Source organism: Acomys minous, assembly GCF_964271855.1.
Source record: "Acomys minous genome assembly, chromosome: 16".
NCBI classification, from domain to species: Eukaryota; Metazoa; Chordata; class Mammalia; order Rodentia; family Muridae; genus Acomys; species Acomys minous.
In genome coordinates, this window is record NC_140498.1 from 51,190,072 (window position 1) to 51,208,556 (window position 18,485).

At 40.8% G+C, this 18,485-nt stretch overlaps 1 protein-coding gene across 8 annotated transcripts in view; it reads left to right on the forward strand.

The window, feature by feature from the left end:
* Nucleotides 1–18,485, forward strand: part of MRTFB (myocardin related transcription factor B) — a 147,828-nt gene that overhangs the window by 44,923 nt on the left and 84,420 nt on the right. For all 8 annotated transcript variants that reach the window (XM_084763517.1, XM_084763520.1, XM_084763518.1 and 5 more), the window contains one exon: nt 13,261–13,476. In XM_084763517.1, the coding sequence (XP_084619643.1) occupies nt 13,323–13,476 (154 nt within the window). In that variant the 5' untranslated portion in view covers nt 13,261–13,322. The remainder of the gene's footprint in view (nt 1–13,260; nt 13,477–18,485) is intronic.

Genomic DNA, 18,485 nt, shown 5'->3' on the forward strand with positions numbered 1-18,485 from the left:
GGCAAGTAATCGACCCCTGAGCGATGTCCCTTCCTCTGAAAAGCTTTTTTTTTTTTTTAAGCTAGGGTTTTGTTGAGTAGGCAGGCCTTGAACTGGCTACCCTCTTGCCTCACCTCTTGAGTAACCAGGACTGCAGGCTTGTGTCACAGCTCAGTTTAATTGGTCTCTTACAATCTTAAGGACAGAAGAGAAAGTGCCCCAGTCCCTGCTGCCATGTGATTTCTGCAGGTTGAAAAAGGCTCCTTAGCAAAGTTCTGGCTTGGCCTCTGATATGGCTGTGGTCAGACAGAAGCTGGACCTACAGTAGCAAGAGAGAGTTAGCTGAGATAGTTGGGCTGACTGGGTATCTCTCTTGGTCACTCCATGTCATCTCAGAACTGCTCTGTGTGGTGTCTTGGTGGCTTCCTCATGGTGTGGCAGCTCAGGACAGTCAGCTGGCTTTCAGGGTATCTTATCTACTCCAGAGTCAGTGTCCAAAGAGACCTTGGCAGGCCTTTGTCTTAGTGAAGGTTTCTGTTGTGGTGGTGAAACACCAATGTCCAAAGAGACCTTGGCAGGCCTACTGTCTTAGCGAAGGTTTCTGTTGTGGTGGTGAAACACCATAACCAAAACAATTTGGGGAATAGAGGGTTTATTTGGCTTAGATATCCTGAATTTCAGACCACTGAGTGAAGCTGAGGCAGGAGCTAATGCAGAGGCCATGGAAGGGTGCTGCTTACTGGCTTGCTCCTCATGGCTCACACAGCCAGTTTTCATATAGAGCCCAGTACAAGCAACTCAGGTACAGCCACAACGGGCCGAGGCCTCTTCCATCAGTCACTAGTTAAGAAAGTCTCCTAGAGACTTGTCTGCTTGCAGCCCGATCTTATGGTGACATTTTCTCATAATCTAGCCTTAATAGTCACATGTAATAATATTTCTATCCAAGACTCAAGCAGAAGGCTTTATGCTCTTATCTTTTGATGGGAATAGCCACATTTGCAATGTTTGAATATATGAAATGAGGTAGTATTATACTCATTGGAGAAAACAGTCTGCTACCAGAGCTTCAGTAATGAAACGAGTCTTCTAGTTGAAAGAATTAGACATTTCCTCATTTGTCTCCATAGGTTGACTGTCCAAAGGAGAGGTTAGTTCTGATTCTGAAATTATTTGGATCCTTTACATTCCAGCTTACTGATACAGTTGAAGAAGCATTTGGCTTGACTAGTTCAGACATGAAAAGTGGGCTCTACAGTTTACGAATCCAACATATGAAATAGTACAGATACTGACTAGCAAGGAGGAAGAGTTGGACTTTGTGAACCATTTAGAACTTTAAATCAGTCTCATCCAGCAATCTCAAATGTATAATCCAGCCTCCCATCTTCACACACTGGGAAAAGGGCAAATCAAACAAAGCAAAGTCAAGTGGATGGAAGGAAATGGAGATTAGTGCAAAAATAATTCAGGAAATGGAAAATAATAAAAATTTGTGTTTTGGCAACTTATCTGTTCTGACAAAGAAAAAGAGAACTCAAGTTACCAAAATCAGGAATGAGTGTAGAACTAGAGATTCTGGCCTGCTCAGCATTGTATGGAGTGTTTAGCCAGGCAGTTAAACAAGAAAATGAGATAGAGACGTCTAGGTAGGAAGGGACAAAGGGAAACCATCACAATTTGTAGGTGACTTTGTTTGTTTGTTTGTTTGGTTGGTTTTTGAGACAGGGTTTCTCTGTGTAGCCTTGGCTGTCCTGGCCTCACTTTGTAGACCAGGCTAGCCTTAAACTCAGAGTTCCCCCTGCCTCTCCCTCCCATGTGCTGGGATTAAAGGCGTGCGCCACCATGCCTGGCTGACATTTTAGGTAGGTAGGTAGGTAGATAGATAGATAGATAGATAGATAGATAGATAGATAGATAGAAGAAAAAGAAAGAAAGAAAGAAAGAAAGAAAGAAAGAAAGAAAGAAAGAAAGAAAACCCCCAAAGACTTAGAGAAAGAAAACCCATTACGGCTAATAAAATAGTTCAGGTTGCAGGGAAAACAATTCATGAGCAAAACAAAGTATGTGTCTTTGTGCTCATAATGGTGACTTCAAGACGAAATCATCTGAAAGATAAAATACCCAGAAGAAATTAACCAAAGTGTAGCTGAAAGCCATAAAGCACTATTGAAAGAAATTAAACACAATCATAAGAAAGTGGAAAGGCATCCTGTGGTTGGAAGAATTAATATTATGATGACTATATCGGCAGTATTTCTGCAGATTCAACACAGTACCTTTGGGCTTCCTTAAAGATCTTTGTTTGAAACATGGCAAGCTAAAGTTCCCATGATGATTTAACAGACACAGAATAACCAAAGTATCTTGGAAAAAAAAAAAAACAGAGTTGGAAGAAGCACATTATTCATTTTTCTTTCTTTCTTTTTCCTGAGACAGGGTTTCTCTATGTAGCCTTGGCTGTCCTGGACTCACTTTATAAATAAGGCTGACCTTGAAGAGGTCCATCTTCCTTTCCCTCCATGAATGCTGGGATTAAAGGTGTGCACCACCATGCCCAGATCCATTTTTTTTTTAATTTTAAAACTTACTACAGGGGCTGGGCATGGTGATGCACACCTTTACTCCCCAGTATTGGGAGACAGAGGCAGGCAGGTTGCTGTGGGCTTCAGGCCAGCCAGGACGGCACTGAAATGATCTCAAAGATAAAACTTACTACAAAGCTGTAGTAAGACATTGTGGTCCTGACTTAAGGATAAGCATATAGATAGATCAGTGAGAGAACTGAACGTCTAAACATGACCCAGTGCATGCATGTTGAGTTAAATTTAAACAGGAGCAGCAAGACCATTTAAGTGGAGACCACAGCAGGAGGGATGCAAGTTCCAGGACAAAGTGGGACCCAATCAGTTGAGGGAAAAAAATTTTTTTTCAAAAAACAAAAACAGACAAGAGTATACCATGAATAATGAAGTTATGCCCCTTCTCCATGCTACATACAATATTAACTCAAAATGGGTAGAAGAAAACTACAACACTTAAAAGGAAACATGGGTACAAATTTTATGTATTTGGAATTGGCTATAGTTTCTTAGGCAATACAACAACACAAACAACGCAAAGAATGGGTGAATCAGACTTCTTCAGAATTGAAGGCTCTCCTAGTAAAGTGCACTATTAAAAAAAAAGGGAAGCCAGTCAGTAGAATGGGAGACAGTAGTAGCAAATCTGTTTTCTAGACATGAATACATTTATTTTAAAACAGGAAACAGCTGCACAATTCAATGCCATTGGAACACAACAAAAAGAGGAAGCTTTAATAGCCCATCACAGAGGTCTACACAGGCGTTTGGACACCTTAAACTGTGGTGCTTAGTGGACTTTCTTGGCAATAACTGTGCAATTGTGATTCTTGTATTATGGAAATGAATAACAATGTCAGACCTGTCATACTGACAGTAATCTGCTAGTCTGAAATTAAATCATCCTTCTTGAGTTTTTAGGAGTTTGAGCATTATGAATAATGCATATTTCATGTCAGAACTCTGGAAGGGGTCATTCCAAATCCTTGGAATTTCAGTGTTAATTCTCACTCTGTATTGGCTGACAGTGGCTCTGGTTTTCTGACAGGTGTGGCCTGTGGTTGGCAAATCTATTAAGATGTTGTATTAATTATGTTTAAAGTAGTACAGGTTTAAATAGAAATGACGTTTCCAATTCAGTAATAAAAAGACAAATATTTTGAGATGGACATATAAAATCTAATACAATTTTTTTTATTATCATTAGGTGTTAATGGCATGCAAACTAAAACCACAATTAGATATCAGTTTACATCTAGTAAGGTAACTGTCATTTTTAAAGAAGATTTATGGGTGCTGGGTATGTGGCTCAGTGTAGTGTAGTGCTTGCCTAGCATGCAGGAAGCCCTGCGTCCAGTCCCTAGTACCACATAAACTAAACTAGCACTCGGGTGATAGAAGCAGGAGGATCAAAAGTTCAAGGTCATCATTTGCTACATAGAACATTTAAGCCCAACCTGGGCTAAAAGAGACTCTGTCTAAAAATAAAATTTAAAAGATGTGTGGAAATTGGAGAAGTAATATTTTGCTGGGGTGAACATTGAACAGTACTGCCTTATAGACACCAGTTAGGTATTTCCCAAACAGCTAAGAATAGAGTTACTCTGTGACCCTGCAGTTCCATGCCCATGTGTACCACCAGTGCACCAAAGGCATATATATGTTCACACAAGACTTGTACAGTAGTGTTCGCCACAGCATAATTCGTAATAGCCAAAGTCCATCATGCCAGGAATGGGGACACAAAGCATGGTAAATCCACACAGTGAAAAGTGTGTAACCATAAAAATCTATAAAATACTGATGCTTGTGACAATATGAGTGGTCTTGAAAATTTGTTAAGTAAAAGAAGCTACACAAAAAAAGCCACAGTCTGTGATTTTGTTGCTAACAAAGTGTGTAGAGCAGGCAAATTCAGAGACACAAAAGCCAATTAATGATTGACAGGCACTGAGAGAAGAGATGTGGAAGCAAATAGGCATGAGTTTTCCATAAACAAGAAGATAATAACTTATCTATAATCAGCATTAGAAAGGCAAGGATTTGAAAATAGGTTATTTCTTATCCACAACTATAGAACAAGTGATAAAATGTTCACAGATGATTAAAACTTATTGTAGGCTCAATTTTCTTTTTTTGGGAGGGGCAGGGGTTTGCTTTGTTGTTGTTGTTTTTTTGTTGTTGTTTTTTGTTTTTGAGACAGGGTTTCTCTGTGTAATATTGGCTGTCGTGGATTTGCTCTGTAGACCAGCCTGGCCTCGAAATAGGCTCAATTTTCTTAACAATTATATTTTATTATAACTGAGAGTACCTCACTTATAACCCGACTAACCTAAACAATAGGAAAAGGAGATTAAAGAATACAATAATGAAACCATAAGGATATCAGTTCCGAGGAATGATTTTCCTGGCATAATCAGCAGGATTTCTTCTGCTGGAACCTGGAGCAACCGGAATCCAGAACCTCAGGGAGCCTGGAGCCCTGAAGCCTTCCCTCAAGCGGTTCTCTCCAGGAGCATTTTGAAGTTGAGCGATGAACAGCCAGAACTATTCCAAGTCTCCAAAGGCCCTGCCTCTTGTTTTTGGCTCACATTTATACCTCCTCCCTGAATTTGTTCACGGATGTTTTTCAGCTAGTTAACAACCAATCTCCCCCACATGGTGGTTCGACTTCTAAGGGGATAAATATCACCTGCTCTCTCCCAAGTCTTTTTCTCATCCCCCACTTGTGATCTAAACAAAAAACATGTTTATCTCTCTTTCAACTTATTTTATACATGAGAATGACATTGGGGCAAATAGCTCATGAGTGTTTTGTAAGGCTGATAAGAGCAGAGTAAATTATCTCCTACTTTGCTGATGATATCAGATGCTTACTGAAAGTGTTCTTTTACAACTCTAAAGATGAGCTCTGAGGTATTGTCTACCAGGACAATACTAATACATTTGCAAGGAATCAGTGTATTAAATAATATTCAGGTTGTAATTCATGTTAACAGAATCTAGGTTTCTGAGTAGAGATGACTTTGGTACTAGTGTAGACTCTCTGAGTGCTTGGTGGTCAGATCTCTCCATCCTCCCCTTAACCAGTTTACGGCTCCCACCCCCTTTCCTCCCACTGTCCCAGACAAAGCTGTGAGCAAGAGGGCATGCTGGAGTTTGGTAGTGCGTTTCTTTCTTACTGATGGTCTGCTAAGTCAGCTGTGCTCACTTCTGATCTGCTCAGGCTGTTGCAGTAACTGAAATGTCATGTAAACAGATGTAGTCAGAGTACAGAATATTTGATGTGAAGACCCACAAAGGCGTGCTGTCACCTCTGAACTAAGTGAGAAGCTGAGGGGAAAGTGGGTTGAAATTTTGAAAGTATTATAAGCACATTTTGTACTCAAAGTTGAGTGTTCTACTTTCTCAAAGCAAAAACTGGAGGTCCATAAACATTATGACAAGACAAGATATGGCTGTCTGGCAGAATGCTGGCAATAAATGGCCATTTGCACACTTAATGAAAAGAACGTTTTTTAAGGTGTGTCCATTCTATTGTTTTCTCTTTTAGCTGTTTCAGTTTGCTAATTAGTAGGTGTGGCATATCAGACAAGAATGTTTCTCTGGTTAAGTACTGCAGAACTGAATTACAAATTAGGAGCCCTGCGGATTGTACCACTGCTTACTTACTCAGTCACTGTATCTGTGGTAGGGAATCAGACAGGCTTTTTTCATGTATTGTAGATTTTTTAAAATGGTTTTTATTGATTCTTTGTGAATTTCACATCATGTACCCCAATCCCACTCATTTCCCCATCCCACCATAGCCACCCTCACCTCTTGCAACCTCCCCCAACAGGAAAACAAAAAATAAAAATAAACAACATCTCCCCATGGAAGCTGTGGTATGTCACAGTGTGGCACACAGTCTGTACCCTTTTGCCCAAACAGCTTTTCTTGAAAATGTTTGTTACAATGAGCCATTGGCTGGTTCCAGGCCTCTGGCTTCTGCTACACTATCAACACTGGATCCTTACATTCCTCTCAGGTATGCTGCTGCTGCCTGTGTCATAGGGAGCCCACAGTTCACAAATGGGATAGATGTTAGGGTTGTCCAACTTAGAGCTCTGGATCTGGGCCTGGGTAGAAGCTGACTTGGCCAGCCCACCAGCTCTCTTGCACCTGCACCACCAGGCCAGCTCACCTGCCTGCCGTACGCACTGTGTTGCCCAGCTGAGGTGCAGGGGCTGCTCTAGCTGTGTAGCCAGTGAGGAGCGAGGCCAGCTCTCCCACTCTCCCATCCTTGGGGTCAACTTACTCACCTGCTGCAGGTGGCAGAGGGAGGTGCAGGGGTGTGTGGGTGTCTCTCCCACATCCCCACACAGCAGGAGAGGGATGTTCACACTCTTGGCCTCCACCATATGTATTATAAATTTAAACTTAAATTCTGTTGAGTGCTAGTACCAAGAAGAGCAAACAGCTAGGGGATAAAAAGACACTTTCTTCTGTTTAGTTTCTCATCTACTTATATTTCTTTCTTATTCTTTTCTTCATGATGGAGAAGTGCTTGCAAATGAGAAGATGTTTTGTTTTGTTTTCAAACCAGTTAAATAAGACACTTAGAAGGTGTGGCTCAGTGGTACAGCAGAGGCAGACCCTGTCATAAAGTCCACAAAAATAAGTCAATGCAGTATTTAATGTTTTTTTAAAGCATTTATTTCTTAACATCTAAATCAAATCACTTTTAGTTCAAAACTCAGCAGTTGCTTTAAATGCATTGTTTACTAAATGTGAAAATCATTCTAGTTTAAAATTAATCCTCTAATCAGTTCTTACTCTTTAAGAATCATTCACTATGAATAAAACTTGGAAAATAGATGTTCAAGCTAAAAGGGGTATTTTACCTATTTTACTTAGAAATGATTGGCATTAATTGTCTTTTTAATATATAAGTTGAAAAGCCATATATAGTCTATACTAATTCTGCTTATAAATCACGTTGACTATTTGCTTGTATGTCATCATTGTGTTCATTAGGATGTCATTCTTGGTAGAACAGCCTGTACGCTGCTCCACGTCAGGTTGAGAACAAACCATTACTTGGCATTCTCGGAACTGTAACCTTGTCTACAGAAAAGGGTTGTTACATAACTTTTTCTATTCAGAGTATTGTCAGTATTTGGTATATTTATAGTTGTTTTGTCCTGCATTTAATACTACATGTAAAGTCCAGCTGCTACACAAATAACAGCCCTGCTTAAGTGTTTATTTAAATAAACTGTAAATTAGTGTTGAAAGACGCCCTGTTTATACCAGTTTATCAAGTCTGCAGCTTCCGTTTCTTGGCATCTGGAGTGTAATTCTGTGTCCTTGCCCAACGTCAGACCACTGTCTCTGTCCCCAGCCACACCTTTCCTTCTTATTCTTTCCTAGGGGTCTGCAGTTTTTTTCACGGTGGACATTCCTCCTCTGCCTTTCACTGCTTTGCCCTCATTGTGCAGCACCTAGCTTCTAACCGTCCACCTAGAAGCATCTATCCACCCTCAGTTTTTGACTTTCTGCTTGGTCCAGCCCTGGCACTTTGGAGTGGTGTCTCTTAAATGCTATTTAAAATTTAGTCCATTGGCACAGACACTGCCTAGTTCGTGGCGTTTCCCTCTGCCACAATTACCTTGTTAAACTCCAAACCTGGGCTGATCCCCATCCTTCACCTGAGCTACTCGCCACCCCAGCCTTTCTCTTGTACAGTTCACATCAGCCACTCCCTCCCATCACTCCTCCTGTTGCTAGGGTGCTTGTTCTCCCTGTGCTGCTGTCTTACTGAGGAAGAAAACTCCTGACAAATGGCTTGCTTCCCTGATGTGCCCATGCACAAGCACTGGCTTCTGTAAGGTCCCACAGCTCTGCCATCTCCACCCGTGTTCCAGTGGTGTGCTCTGTGCTCCTTTACCACACTTTGCACAGACAAGTTCTTCTCTATGAAAGGAGTCTCAGGAGAGAGTGTTTCCCTGGCCAGCAGTAGAATCACTCTGTTCCAGACTCATTGTAGGAGACTGTGCATCCCTTGACTCTTCTTCCTCAGAGGCAGATGGTTACATTGGAGAGAGAGGCACTTTGACTAGGCACTGCTCCGAAGACACCTTCCCACTGACATGAGATGCTCTGTGATGATCTGATCCATTTATGCAACTGTGAAGTAACTTGTACTCACAACATATAAACAGATCTGATCATGGGTCCTTGATCGTGTATGGTTAACTTCGTCTTTAAAGGTGTTTGTTTAAGTCTGCTGTTTTGTTTGCTTAGAAGCTTGCTTTTGTCTTGTTTGTGATTCAGGAGAACTTGAAGGTTATAGAGGCACAGCTTTGCTATGGCTAAAGTGTGTTGCTGTGTGCAGTGGGAAAGCCTTCTGTCTGCATTTGACTAGTTATGTATCAAACTTCTGAACTTGCAAAGCTCCACATAAACATGGCTTGAGCTCCTTCTTAGCATCTTCCCTACAGAGCAGGGACTATGTGTTAACTGCTATGTGTCACAGACATTAGCTATTTTAAGCAAAGAGGTATTATGGAAAGAAACTTGGCTTTGAATTTACACTCAGTTAGAAACAAATATTAACATTGATTTAAGGACTACCTTAAACCAATAACCTAGTTTTTAAAAATATGAAACCACTATTTGTGGTATTATCTTGATTCCATTTTTAAAAAAGATTGAGCGAAGACATAAAAAATATTTTGTTTTTCCGTATTTTTCTATCACCACAGCAGTATTAAATAATAAAGCAATTTGGCTTTATTGATAATTTTTATTTTATTTGGTTTTTCAATACAGTGATTCTCTGTGTATCCCTAGCCCTCCTGGAACTCTGTAGACCAGGCTGGTATCCAACTCAAGAGATCCTCCTGCCTCTGCTTCCTGAGTGCTTAGATTAAAGGTGTGTGCTACCACTACCTGGCTGATAGATTTTTTTAATTATATCATCCCCTTCTTCCTTTTTCTCCCTCCAAACCCTTCCATGCTACCTTTTGTTCTCTCTCAAATTCATGACCATTTTTTCTTTAGTTGTTATAGATGTTTGTGTATGCTTAAATACATAAATATAATTCTGTATACTGTTACTTGTCTATATGTTTTAAGGTCTGACCACTTGTTACTGAATAACCAATTAGTGTGTATTTCCTGAGAAAAACTATTTCTCCCATTCTCGAGCATTCCTTTGTTTCCTTAAGGTAGTTGTCTAGGGTTAAAACCGTCCACAGTAGCACTGTCTGTTTGTCTGTTGACTCAGCTCACGTTTAGGCAGCCATATAATCTTTATGCAAACTCTGAGCCTCTGGCTCTTAGAATCTTTCAGTTTGCTCTTTGCAGTGTTCCTTGAGCCTTAGAGGCAGTAGCTGTGTTGTAGATGTATCAGTTGGAAGTGGGCTCTACAACGGTGCATTTTAGTTGCAGTTTTCTATAATGGTCTCTTAACCAGGTAGACCTGGAGAATGATGTCTGACAGAAGTTGAGCCCTAGGCTGATGCTCTGTATTCTCCTTTGTGTTTACTTCCTGTCAAATGGGTGCCAGATGTTTTGTTTTGGAGTGGTTCTGTTACTGAATACTGTAAGGAATAAGCTCCCTTGTCATTCTCTTTGTCCGCTTCAAGCTGAGTGACCCAGTGAGGCAATCCTTTCTAATACTGTTTCTTTTCACATTTCACAGTGGCTACATGTCACATCGCAATTAGAGACTTCTAGACAGAGTGCTGTTTATAATGATGTTGGATTTAATTTTCAAAAGACATCTTCAAGCACTTAAGTAGACTTTAAGATGACATTTTGCAAATTTCAGAAAATGTTCTATGCTCTATGAAAAATGTTCATGAATATTAAGTTAAAAATTTTTTTGAAAACTTATTCTTTTCCCTTTGCTATATTTTGTTAAGATTTACTTAGCTTATAATTTCCTCAATTTGGAAGTGTGTAGGAGTTTAAGGTGAGTACAATGTCAAGGCATAAGCTGAAAAAGATTTTTCAGTATTAAAATCAGGTAATACTGCCTTGAAAATATTTTAAAATATCTGCCTAAAGGACCCTCCAGATCATTACCATTGATGTTCAGAGTTTGTACATTTTGCCATTGTTAGGGCATCAGGGTACTTTTATCTTGAAATATTTTGGCATGAGCAGATTTTATTTTGTAGGAATAAATAATTCAACATTAAAATTCAGTGTTGAAAAATCGATGAGATATATTTTAATCCCTCTTAGTAAAATAAGTAATTTTGCTTGCAAATTCATCTACTTCATAGAACCTTTTGAAGTCAACATTATTTGATAGCAATGTTTGGTCCTCATCGTCTTCTTGGGTTTCTGTTAGTATTCATTTACTTCTACCAGAGCCATGTCTTTTTTTAAAAGTATGTTAGTTGTGAGCATACATTTTTAGACTTTAAAAAGAAGCAAACGTTGTCAACTCCTCTTTCAATTAGAGTATTTAGCCCCTTAAAATGTAATATAATTATCAGAAGGTTATATTAAGGCTTATGATTTTATTAATTGTTTTTGTTTGTCTCATCTTTCTTCTCACTATCCTCCCTTTCTTTTGGGAGTTAATTGGGTATTATTTAGAATATCATCAAATTCCCCTGTCAGTATTTTAGCTAGGATTATTTGTATTATTGTATAGTTATTTTAGGAATTACTGTATTATACCTTAATGTCTCAGTCTTCTTAAAGCTTTTACTCAGGTATAAAAATGCTGCTTGCATTTGCTCCTTTCATCCTCTATGCTGAAATTGTCATGGGTTTCACCTGCAAAACCTATACCAAAGTCACAACTTTTACATTGAATTTAATATTGAAGAAAAACTAGTTTTGGTTCCTCGCTCACATATTTCGCACTTCAGTGCATTTCACTCCTAAGGTGTTCTGTCTGCTACCCCTTTTCTTTGTCCCCCATGAGTCCTCTAGTGCCCATCTGCTGGTGGCATACTGCCCTTGTTATTATAAGGTATTTTTAGTGACGGTGGCATTCTGGTTGGTAGCTGCAGAGACGCTAGATTTTGGTGTTTTCTTCTTCAGACTGTCCTAGGGGAGATTAGCCTTGCTCACTTGTCTGTGCAGCTCTGCTTCCCACATGTTGGGCAGTCCGGCACATCTCAGGGGAGTTCTTACTGCCGTAGCATGCCCTGCAGAGTATTTCCTGCACGTGTAGTCCTTAGCAATCTCCCAAAGATCTGGGGTGTAGTTCACCCTTTTTGAGGAACGAAATAGAAAGCCACAGGATCCTCCCATCCTACACAGGTGAACTGACTTAACACAGGTGCAGAAACAGTGTAGTAGAGAAGGTGATCTTTTCCACAAGCGGTGCCATAGCAGCCAGATATCCATAAGCCACTGTTGACTCATATCTCATGGCATATATACAACTTTGTATCTAAGGCTTAAATAGTTCTATGTCTCAAAGGAGACATAGGAGTTAAGCTTTGTGACCTTGAGGTAGTCCAAGATTTATTAGCTACAACAACAAAAGTGTGACACATTTTTTAAAAGTATTTATAAACTGGGCCTTACCAAATCAAAAATGTCTAATTTTTACAAACCACTAACAAACACAAAAATGGAAGAAAATAATTGCTAGAAGCATACTGACTTGTGTCCAGAATATGACAAAGATCCAAGATTCAGTTGTAAAAAAAACCATCTACATACTATTAAAAATGAGCAGATTTCAACAGATACTTAATCCAAGAAGATAAAGGGATGGAAAATAATATATAAAAAGATGCCCAGAATCATTAGTCACCAGGGAAACAATGTAAAACTACCATGACATACCTCATGCCCACTAAATGTCTAAAATGAAAAGGATTGACAAGGATATTGGACCAGCTGGGTCTGGTACCCCACATTAGGGGTAGAAGACACTTTGCTGATTTCTTTAAAACGTAAATATACTGCTGTGATCTGGTCAACCCACTCCTGGTATGTAGGCAGAGAAATGGAAGCATGTATCCAGGTTCCTGTACAGGAGAATTCCTGTGTTGTAATAGTAAAAACTGCAAACCACCCAGCCACGGGGTAGCTGGTAGGCACAGCGTGGACTGACTGCCACCCCCTAGCTTCCAGTCTTTTGCCTTGCTAGTATCACATGTTTAGGGCTCTTGTTGTGTCTTTGATTCAGTAGTCAGCACAGGCCAAATTACACTGTGGTAATAAACAACGCCAGGTCTCTGTGACCTAAGATACACATTTCTTTCTATGAACTGCATTTTCTTTATTCTGTATTTGTTTGTTCTGAGACCCAGGTTGCTGAAGGAGAATGTCTGAAATATTGCTATTTGCTGTGACTGTTTATGAATTTAAAGTTACCCAAAATACAGGCATTGAGATGGATTTTCAAGCCAGCTGATGTCTTTATTTTTATTAGTGGTTGTTGACTAATTCTCATTTAGCATGTGTTGAAATATTTAAATGACATCAATAGCTATAATTCTCTTTAATCTTTTATATAAAAATATATGTAAAGTGTCTTACTGTTTTTACTTACTGTAAAATGCATTTTAGATAGGAGCATATTCCTGGGAGTTGGAGAAGGAGCCTCAGAAGCAGGAAAGATGGGTAGAACTGAGCTGTTAGGGAACCTGGGAGCTGTCTTAATACTTTTGTGTAAACAGAAAAAACTTAAGATACCATTTAATTTCTACTTTTTTAAAAAAATGTTTTTCAGTCTCTTCAACAGGCTGCATATAAGAGGTGTGTCATACTCCTGTTGCCAGTGGCTGGAACACAATGGATCGTACAGGGGCCATAGACGCAGAAGAAGAGCTGGGGCCTCTAGCCCACCTTGCACCAAGTCCTCAAAGTGAGGCTGTGGCTCACGAACTCCAGGAGCTCTCTCTGCAGTCCAGCCAGCACTTACCCTCTCTGAACGAACGGAAGAATGGTGAGTGTTTGAGCCGCATGTGCGGCTTTGATCTAGAGGGTCATCCTCGTGGGGGTCCAGTTAATTCCAATTTGTGAATGACTGTTTATAAGTTACACTTGGCAGTCCCCTCACGGGACACTCAGAGGTAGGAAATGGCTCCTGAGAAGGGGCAGGATTTTACTTCTCATCCACCTCTTGCTTGTGTCACCAGCAACTGCCTTTGGGAGCATTGCTGCCTTTGGAAGTCAGCCTTAGATTAGCTCATCTTGGAGTGGCAAGACCTCTAGCTGGAACGGCATTGTGGGGTTCCTGACCGCAGAGAAGCGGGTGCTGGCCATGGGCACCTCCTCCTTCCTTTTGCCGTCTCCAGTGTGTTGAACGGTAGTTTCAGGGTGGTAAGAGCCAACCCGCTTTGGTGAGAACGAGGGCTTGTTGAGTGACCTTGTACTAACGGGCACAAGGCGAGCTAGGTTCTTTTTAGAGCTACTTCATTCTTGCTTGCCGAGTGAGTATTTTCTAACCAGTCTTTATTCCTTATCAGTGTGGCAGATTCTCATTGATGATAGAGGCATCCCAGAGTCTCCAGAAAACAATACTAATGAATAAAGGTAGGCTAGGTACACTTAGTGCTGATAGAGTACAGTACACTTCCACACAGACACAGTGCTGTTCAGAGAGCACACTGACCGTACTCAGGGAGAGTCCTCGTGTGCTTGCCTTTATACACACAGTTTTTTAAAATTGAAGTTTTAAAGGTAAGAAGAACTAATTTCCTGTAGAACGTTTCCTATCACCCTGTTAGGTTTCTAGGGCCTGAGTGTGTCCCAGTCACTCCTGCTGAGAACAGTGGACACTGTATATCCGTCATCACAGGGTTTGATAGGAACTTGCTTACCTTCTTTTAGGAGTCATTAGTTTTGTGTCCTGAATTTTACAGTTGGGTTCTGCCCTTGACCATCTTAGCTTAAACAACACATAGGCTTGGTTCTGTCACCAAGAGCCTGGCTTTCCTGTGGACAGTAGCTGAGACAAACTTAATTACTCAGCAATGACTAACTACAATCAAGTTGCATTGCACCCGTGGACCAGTTTTATGTCCCAGGGATCTGAGCTGGTTTTGTTATAAATTCAGAAGGCCAAGCTGCTCACAAGCTGGCAGTGTGTAGCAGAGGAGGGAAGGCACAGGAAGCGGCTATTCCGTGGTCACATAGCCCGCTAGCCAGCCATGCTCCTTCTCAGATGCTCACCAGGATGACTGAGCGTAAGGGGGATGCATACATAGAGCAGGCTCCCTTTGACAGTCAGCGGTTAGTGTGGTGCTAGAAACTGAGCCCAGGACCTTACCTAGCCTGGGCAAGCACTCTACATCCCTTTCCTGTGTATGTCATTAGAGAGTAGATAAAAGGGTAAAATGTTTAATTTACTAAGGTAGCTATATTTTACAAAATAGTGCAATCATTTATAGAAGTAATGTTCTTCCTACTCTAATAGTTACTAAAACTGTCTGTCCAAACTCTGTGTGACCCCTTGTGGTCGCTGCTTCATCAACCCACACTCATCTGTTGTGCTGTAATTTCCAAGATACATCTTTGGGTTTTTGTCACTCTGTATTCCAACAGCTTTTAAGATCCATGTGTGATCCAACACTGAAATTTCATGCTAAATCTTAAGCATCACTCGTGAGATAGTAGGACTGGTTTTCTCCAGGTGTCTAATTCTGTGATCTTTGTGACATAATGGCTTGTGTTTGATTTGTTGCTGTTTGTAGGCTTGTGTAGATGTGAACTTTTGTTCTAGAATAAACTCACTTTGTGTTCATTTTTTTCAAGCCAGATGCACATTGTTTAGCTGCCCTGAGTACACAGGGCGAGTACGTTGGCCTCCAGCCTGTTCTTTGCCTGCTGGGTTGTTCCCTAGAATCAATTTCATTTTGTAGTGTCCTTTCTAAGAGGAAAACATTTTACTGTTTTTCAAAATAGTTTTGAAACACTTTTTTTTTGTAACAACAATGTAGTACTTTAAGATTATAGCTTGGAAATAAGTAATGTATTGACCTTTTTTTTTAATCACTATAGTGATTCTATAAGCATAAATTTAACTTTGAATGAAGTTGGCTTTTTAGCCAATGTGTTTTCCCCAGTAGTAATTTCTGCTCAGTGTTAAGCTGTAGAATACCATCTCACAGTGAGGTGCCATCTAAGGATTCTGAGATGACTGCAGAAAGTGTGAAACATTGCCTGTGTTACACGCACATGCCATGGTGTGAAAGTGATCTTTGTGCACAAGACAAGAGCCTGAGTCAGGAGGAGTGAGTTGGAGCGGCCTGCTGCCGGTGGTTAATGACGCACTGGCATTCCTGGACAGCTCAGAGTCGAATCTGTGTCCTCACCGCAAAGGCTGTGATTATAGGCTTCACTTAACCACCCCACAGAGTGTGTGTATTTCAAACACATTACACAGATACAAATATCTGTCATTTGTCCAATTAAAATGCTAAATAAAAAGAAATCTGCATTTGAGTAGAACATATATACCTCAAGTAATAAAGATAGATGAGAGACCCTAACTTGCTTTCTTTGATGTTTTCATGTATGTTGTTCTTTTTTTTTTTTTTTTAGGTCTTCTTAAATGTTTAAATCACATCAATGTGTAGGTCTTGGTCTCAAAATCACTTACAAAGTATTGTGTAACTCTTGTAACAGCATCGCACTCACGTGCCCCTGCTTGGACATTTTGTTGTTATTCCTAAGCATTTGAATTTTTTCTCGCCAATGCTACATTCTTTTCTGCTAGAGAAACTAGGTATTTAAGTCTGTGATTAGTGATCAGAAGGATTGCATCATCATAGCTGATAATGCAGCTCTGTGATTCAACAGATGGCTTCACGTTTAAGTAACGACTCCAGTATCTCCCCTCATGTGGTTTTATTTATTTATTTTTACAAGTATTTTTGTTATTGCAATAGTTGAGTGGCAGAATGTTCCCAATCTGGGGCAAATATGGAAGATGTTCAACACACATAAACTAGATTTTTTTCCTTTGTGTCTGAATGTTGCTAAATTTACAGCTAGTAACATCTCAATAAGACAATCAATCATTTAGGCAGTTAGCTTTTCCAGGTGGACCCTCTAAAGGAAAGTAGATATATAAACATAGAATATGCAGTGTTTCTTTATGAAAACAGTTCATCTGTAGGAACACTGAGCTTCATTCTGGCATAGTGCACGCTAGTGGGCTGCATCTTATTCCCATATTTATGTTGACCTTTAGTGTTCAATAGGAAAAGCTCAGGTGGAGGAGAGTGAAAGTGCATGCCACATGCTCAGAGGCGGTGCAGCCCTTTCCTGCACCCACACTCAAGGGGAACTCTGCTCTGGTGGACTGTGGTGTTAGGTCACTGATAGCGGCACAGCTGTGGAGCGGATCGCATGGCCAGCGCTCCTGCAGGGAAGCTAGTGTAGCTGCTGCAATGAAGAGCTGCTTGGTGTCTCACACGCCACAGAGCAGCGTGGGTGTTTCTGTGTGAGTGAGACTCACCCCTTCACACAGCCTCAGGCTCGCCTTCCAGACTGTCCAGTAGTAGTGCAGCGTGCCTGCCACCTGCCTGTCCTGCTTTTGACTCTGGCCTCTCACATCTGTCTAATTCACCTGATCGCATCTGAAACTCTGACTGAAATACTGTATGTATGGGCCCAGTAAGGAGAGGTCTCTTTTCTGAGTGTTCAGATCACTGCTTACCATAGTTAGGGTCTTGACTTACAACCTCGTCTGAAGTGTTTTTCTGAGAATCTTTTCCCCTTGTGTTAAATTTATACAGTGAACAACTTAGACCCTCTTTTGCTTTGTTCCCCTTACTAGAGAGGAAATAACATATTCAAAAGTTGGTTGCACACAAAGAAACACAGAGAGCGCTTGGCTTTGAACTCAGCACAGGATTTCATGTAGCCACACACAGTTTCCAGACTGTGGCATTGAGCCAAGTGCAGCCACCTTGGTGCAAAATGGCTTCTGTTCACTGCTGCTTTGTTCTTTGCATTTTCTGAGAACATTTCTCCGCCCCTCACTAACCTGTTGGCCCAAGTGTCTGGAAATGTACAAAGGTAATAAACATTGTTCTTGAGCAAAGTCTCCGCCGCAGACTGCCCCTGACCTGGCACAGTGCAGTGTCAGTGCAAGAAGATGGGTTCAGCAAGTGTCCCAAGGGCTATGCATGGGTGCTAAGTAGCAAAGGCAAGCCTAGGCTCTTCTCCCCTTCTGTCCTGGAGCTAACAGCAGTGCATCTGGGTCTGTGAAACTCCCCTCAGTCACTTTCCTGTTGGCATTTGGCTCCAAAGCGCTTACTGTGACTCTTCAGGGCATTGCTAAACTATGATGAATTCTGACCATTTGTTTTTCTTCAGACTAAGAAAATAAACTATATATTTATAATATTCCATGTTCAAGTTCTTAACTTTTTCAGTCTTTTAGGACTTAGACTAAACACAATTACAAAGTTCAAAAACAAATTCTAGAGTGACACCTGCAACTGGAATTTCCCTGGTGTGAACAGTGTTATCTCCAGACTCCTTCAGAGTGAAAAAGCAGCCTTCTAACCCCCAGTGAGGCTTCCTGTTGAGCAGCATGCTTGGTTTCACAGTGCCCATAAGCTCCTGTAACCTGTCTGCCCTCTTTTTTTCTGCCCTGGGTTTCTCATTCTGATAGTTGGTGTTAGTAAAGACTTAGTTTGCTTCACTGTGTTGCTGAACACACCTTTGCAGAATATGCCTGGTGACAGGGAGGGGCAGGGGCCCTCTTCACCCCTCAGAGCTGGACGTGAGTGTGATCTGGTGCAACAGGTAGACGACCAGAATGCTCGTAATACTCACACATACGTGCTTTAGGGGTTGCTGGGGCCCTTGGTTTCAAAAGTGCATCTACAGGACTACAAACCCCACTTACAGCACCCCTGACACCTCATTTGGGCTTTTAAATAGTGTCTCTTAAAGAAATGCCTTTGGACCATCAGTGATTACTGTATGTGTTAAAAG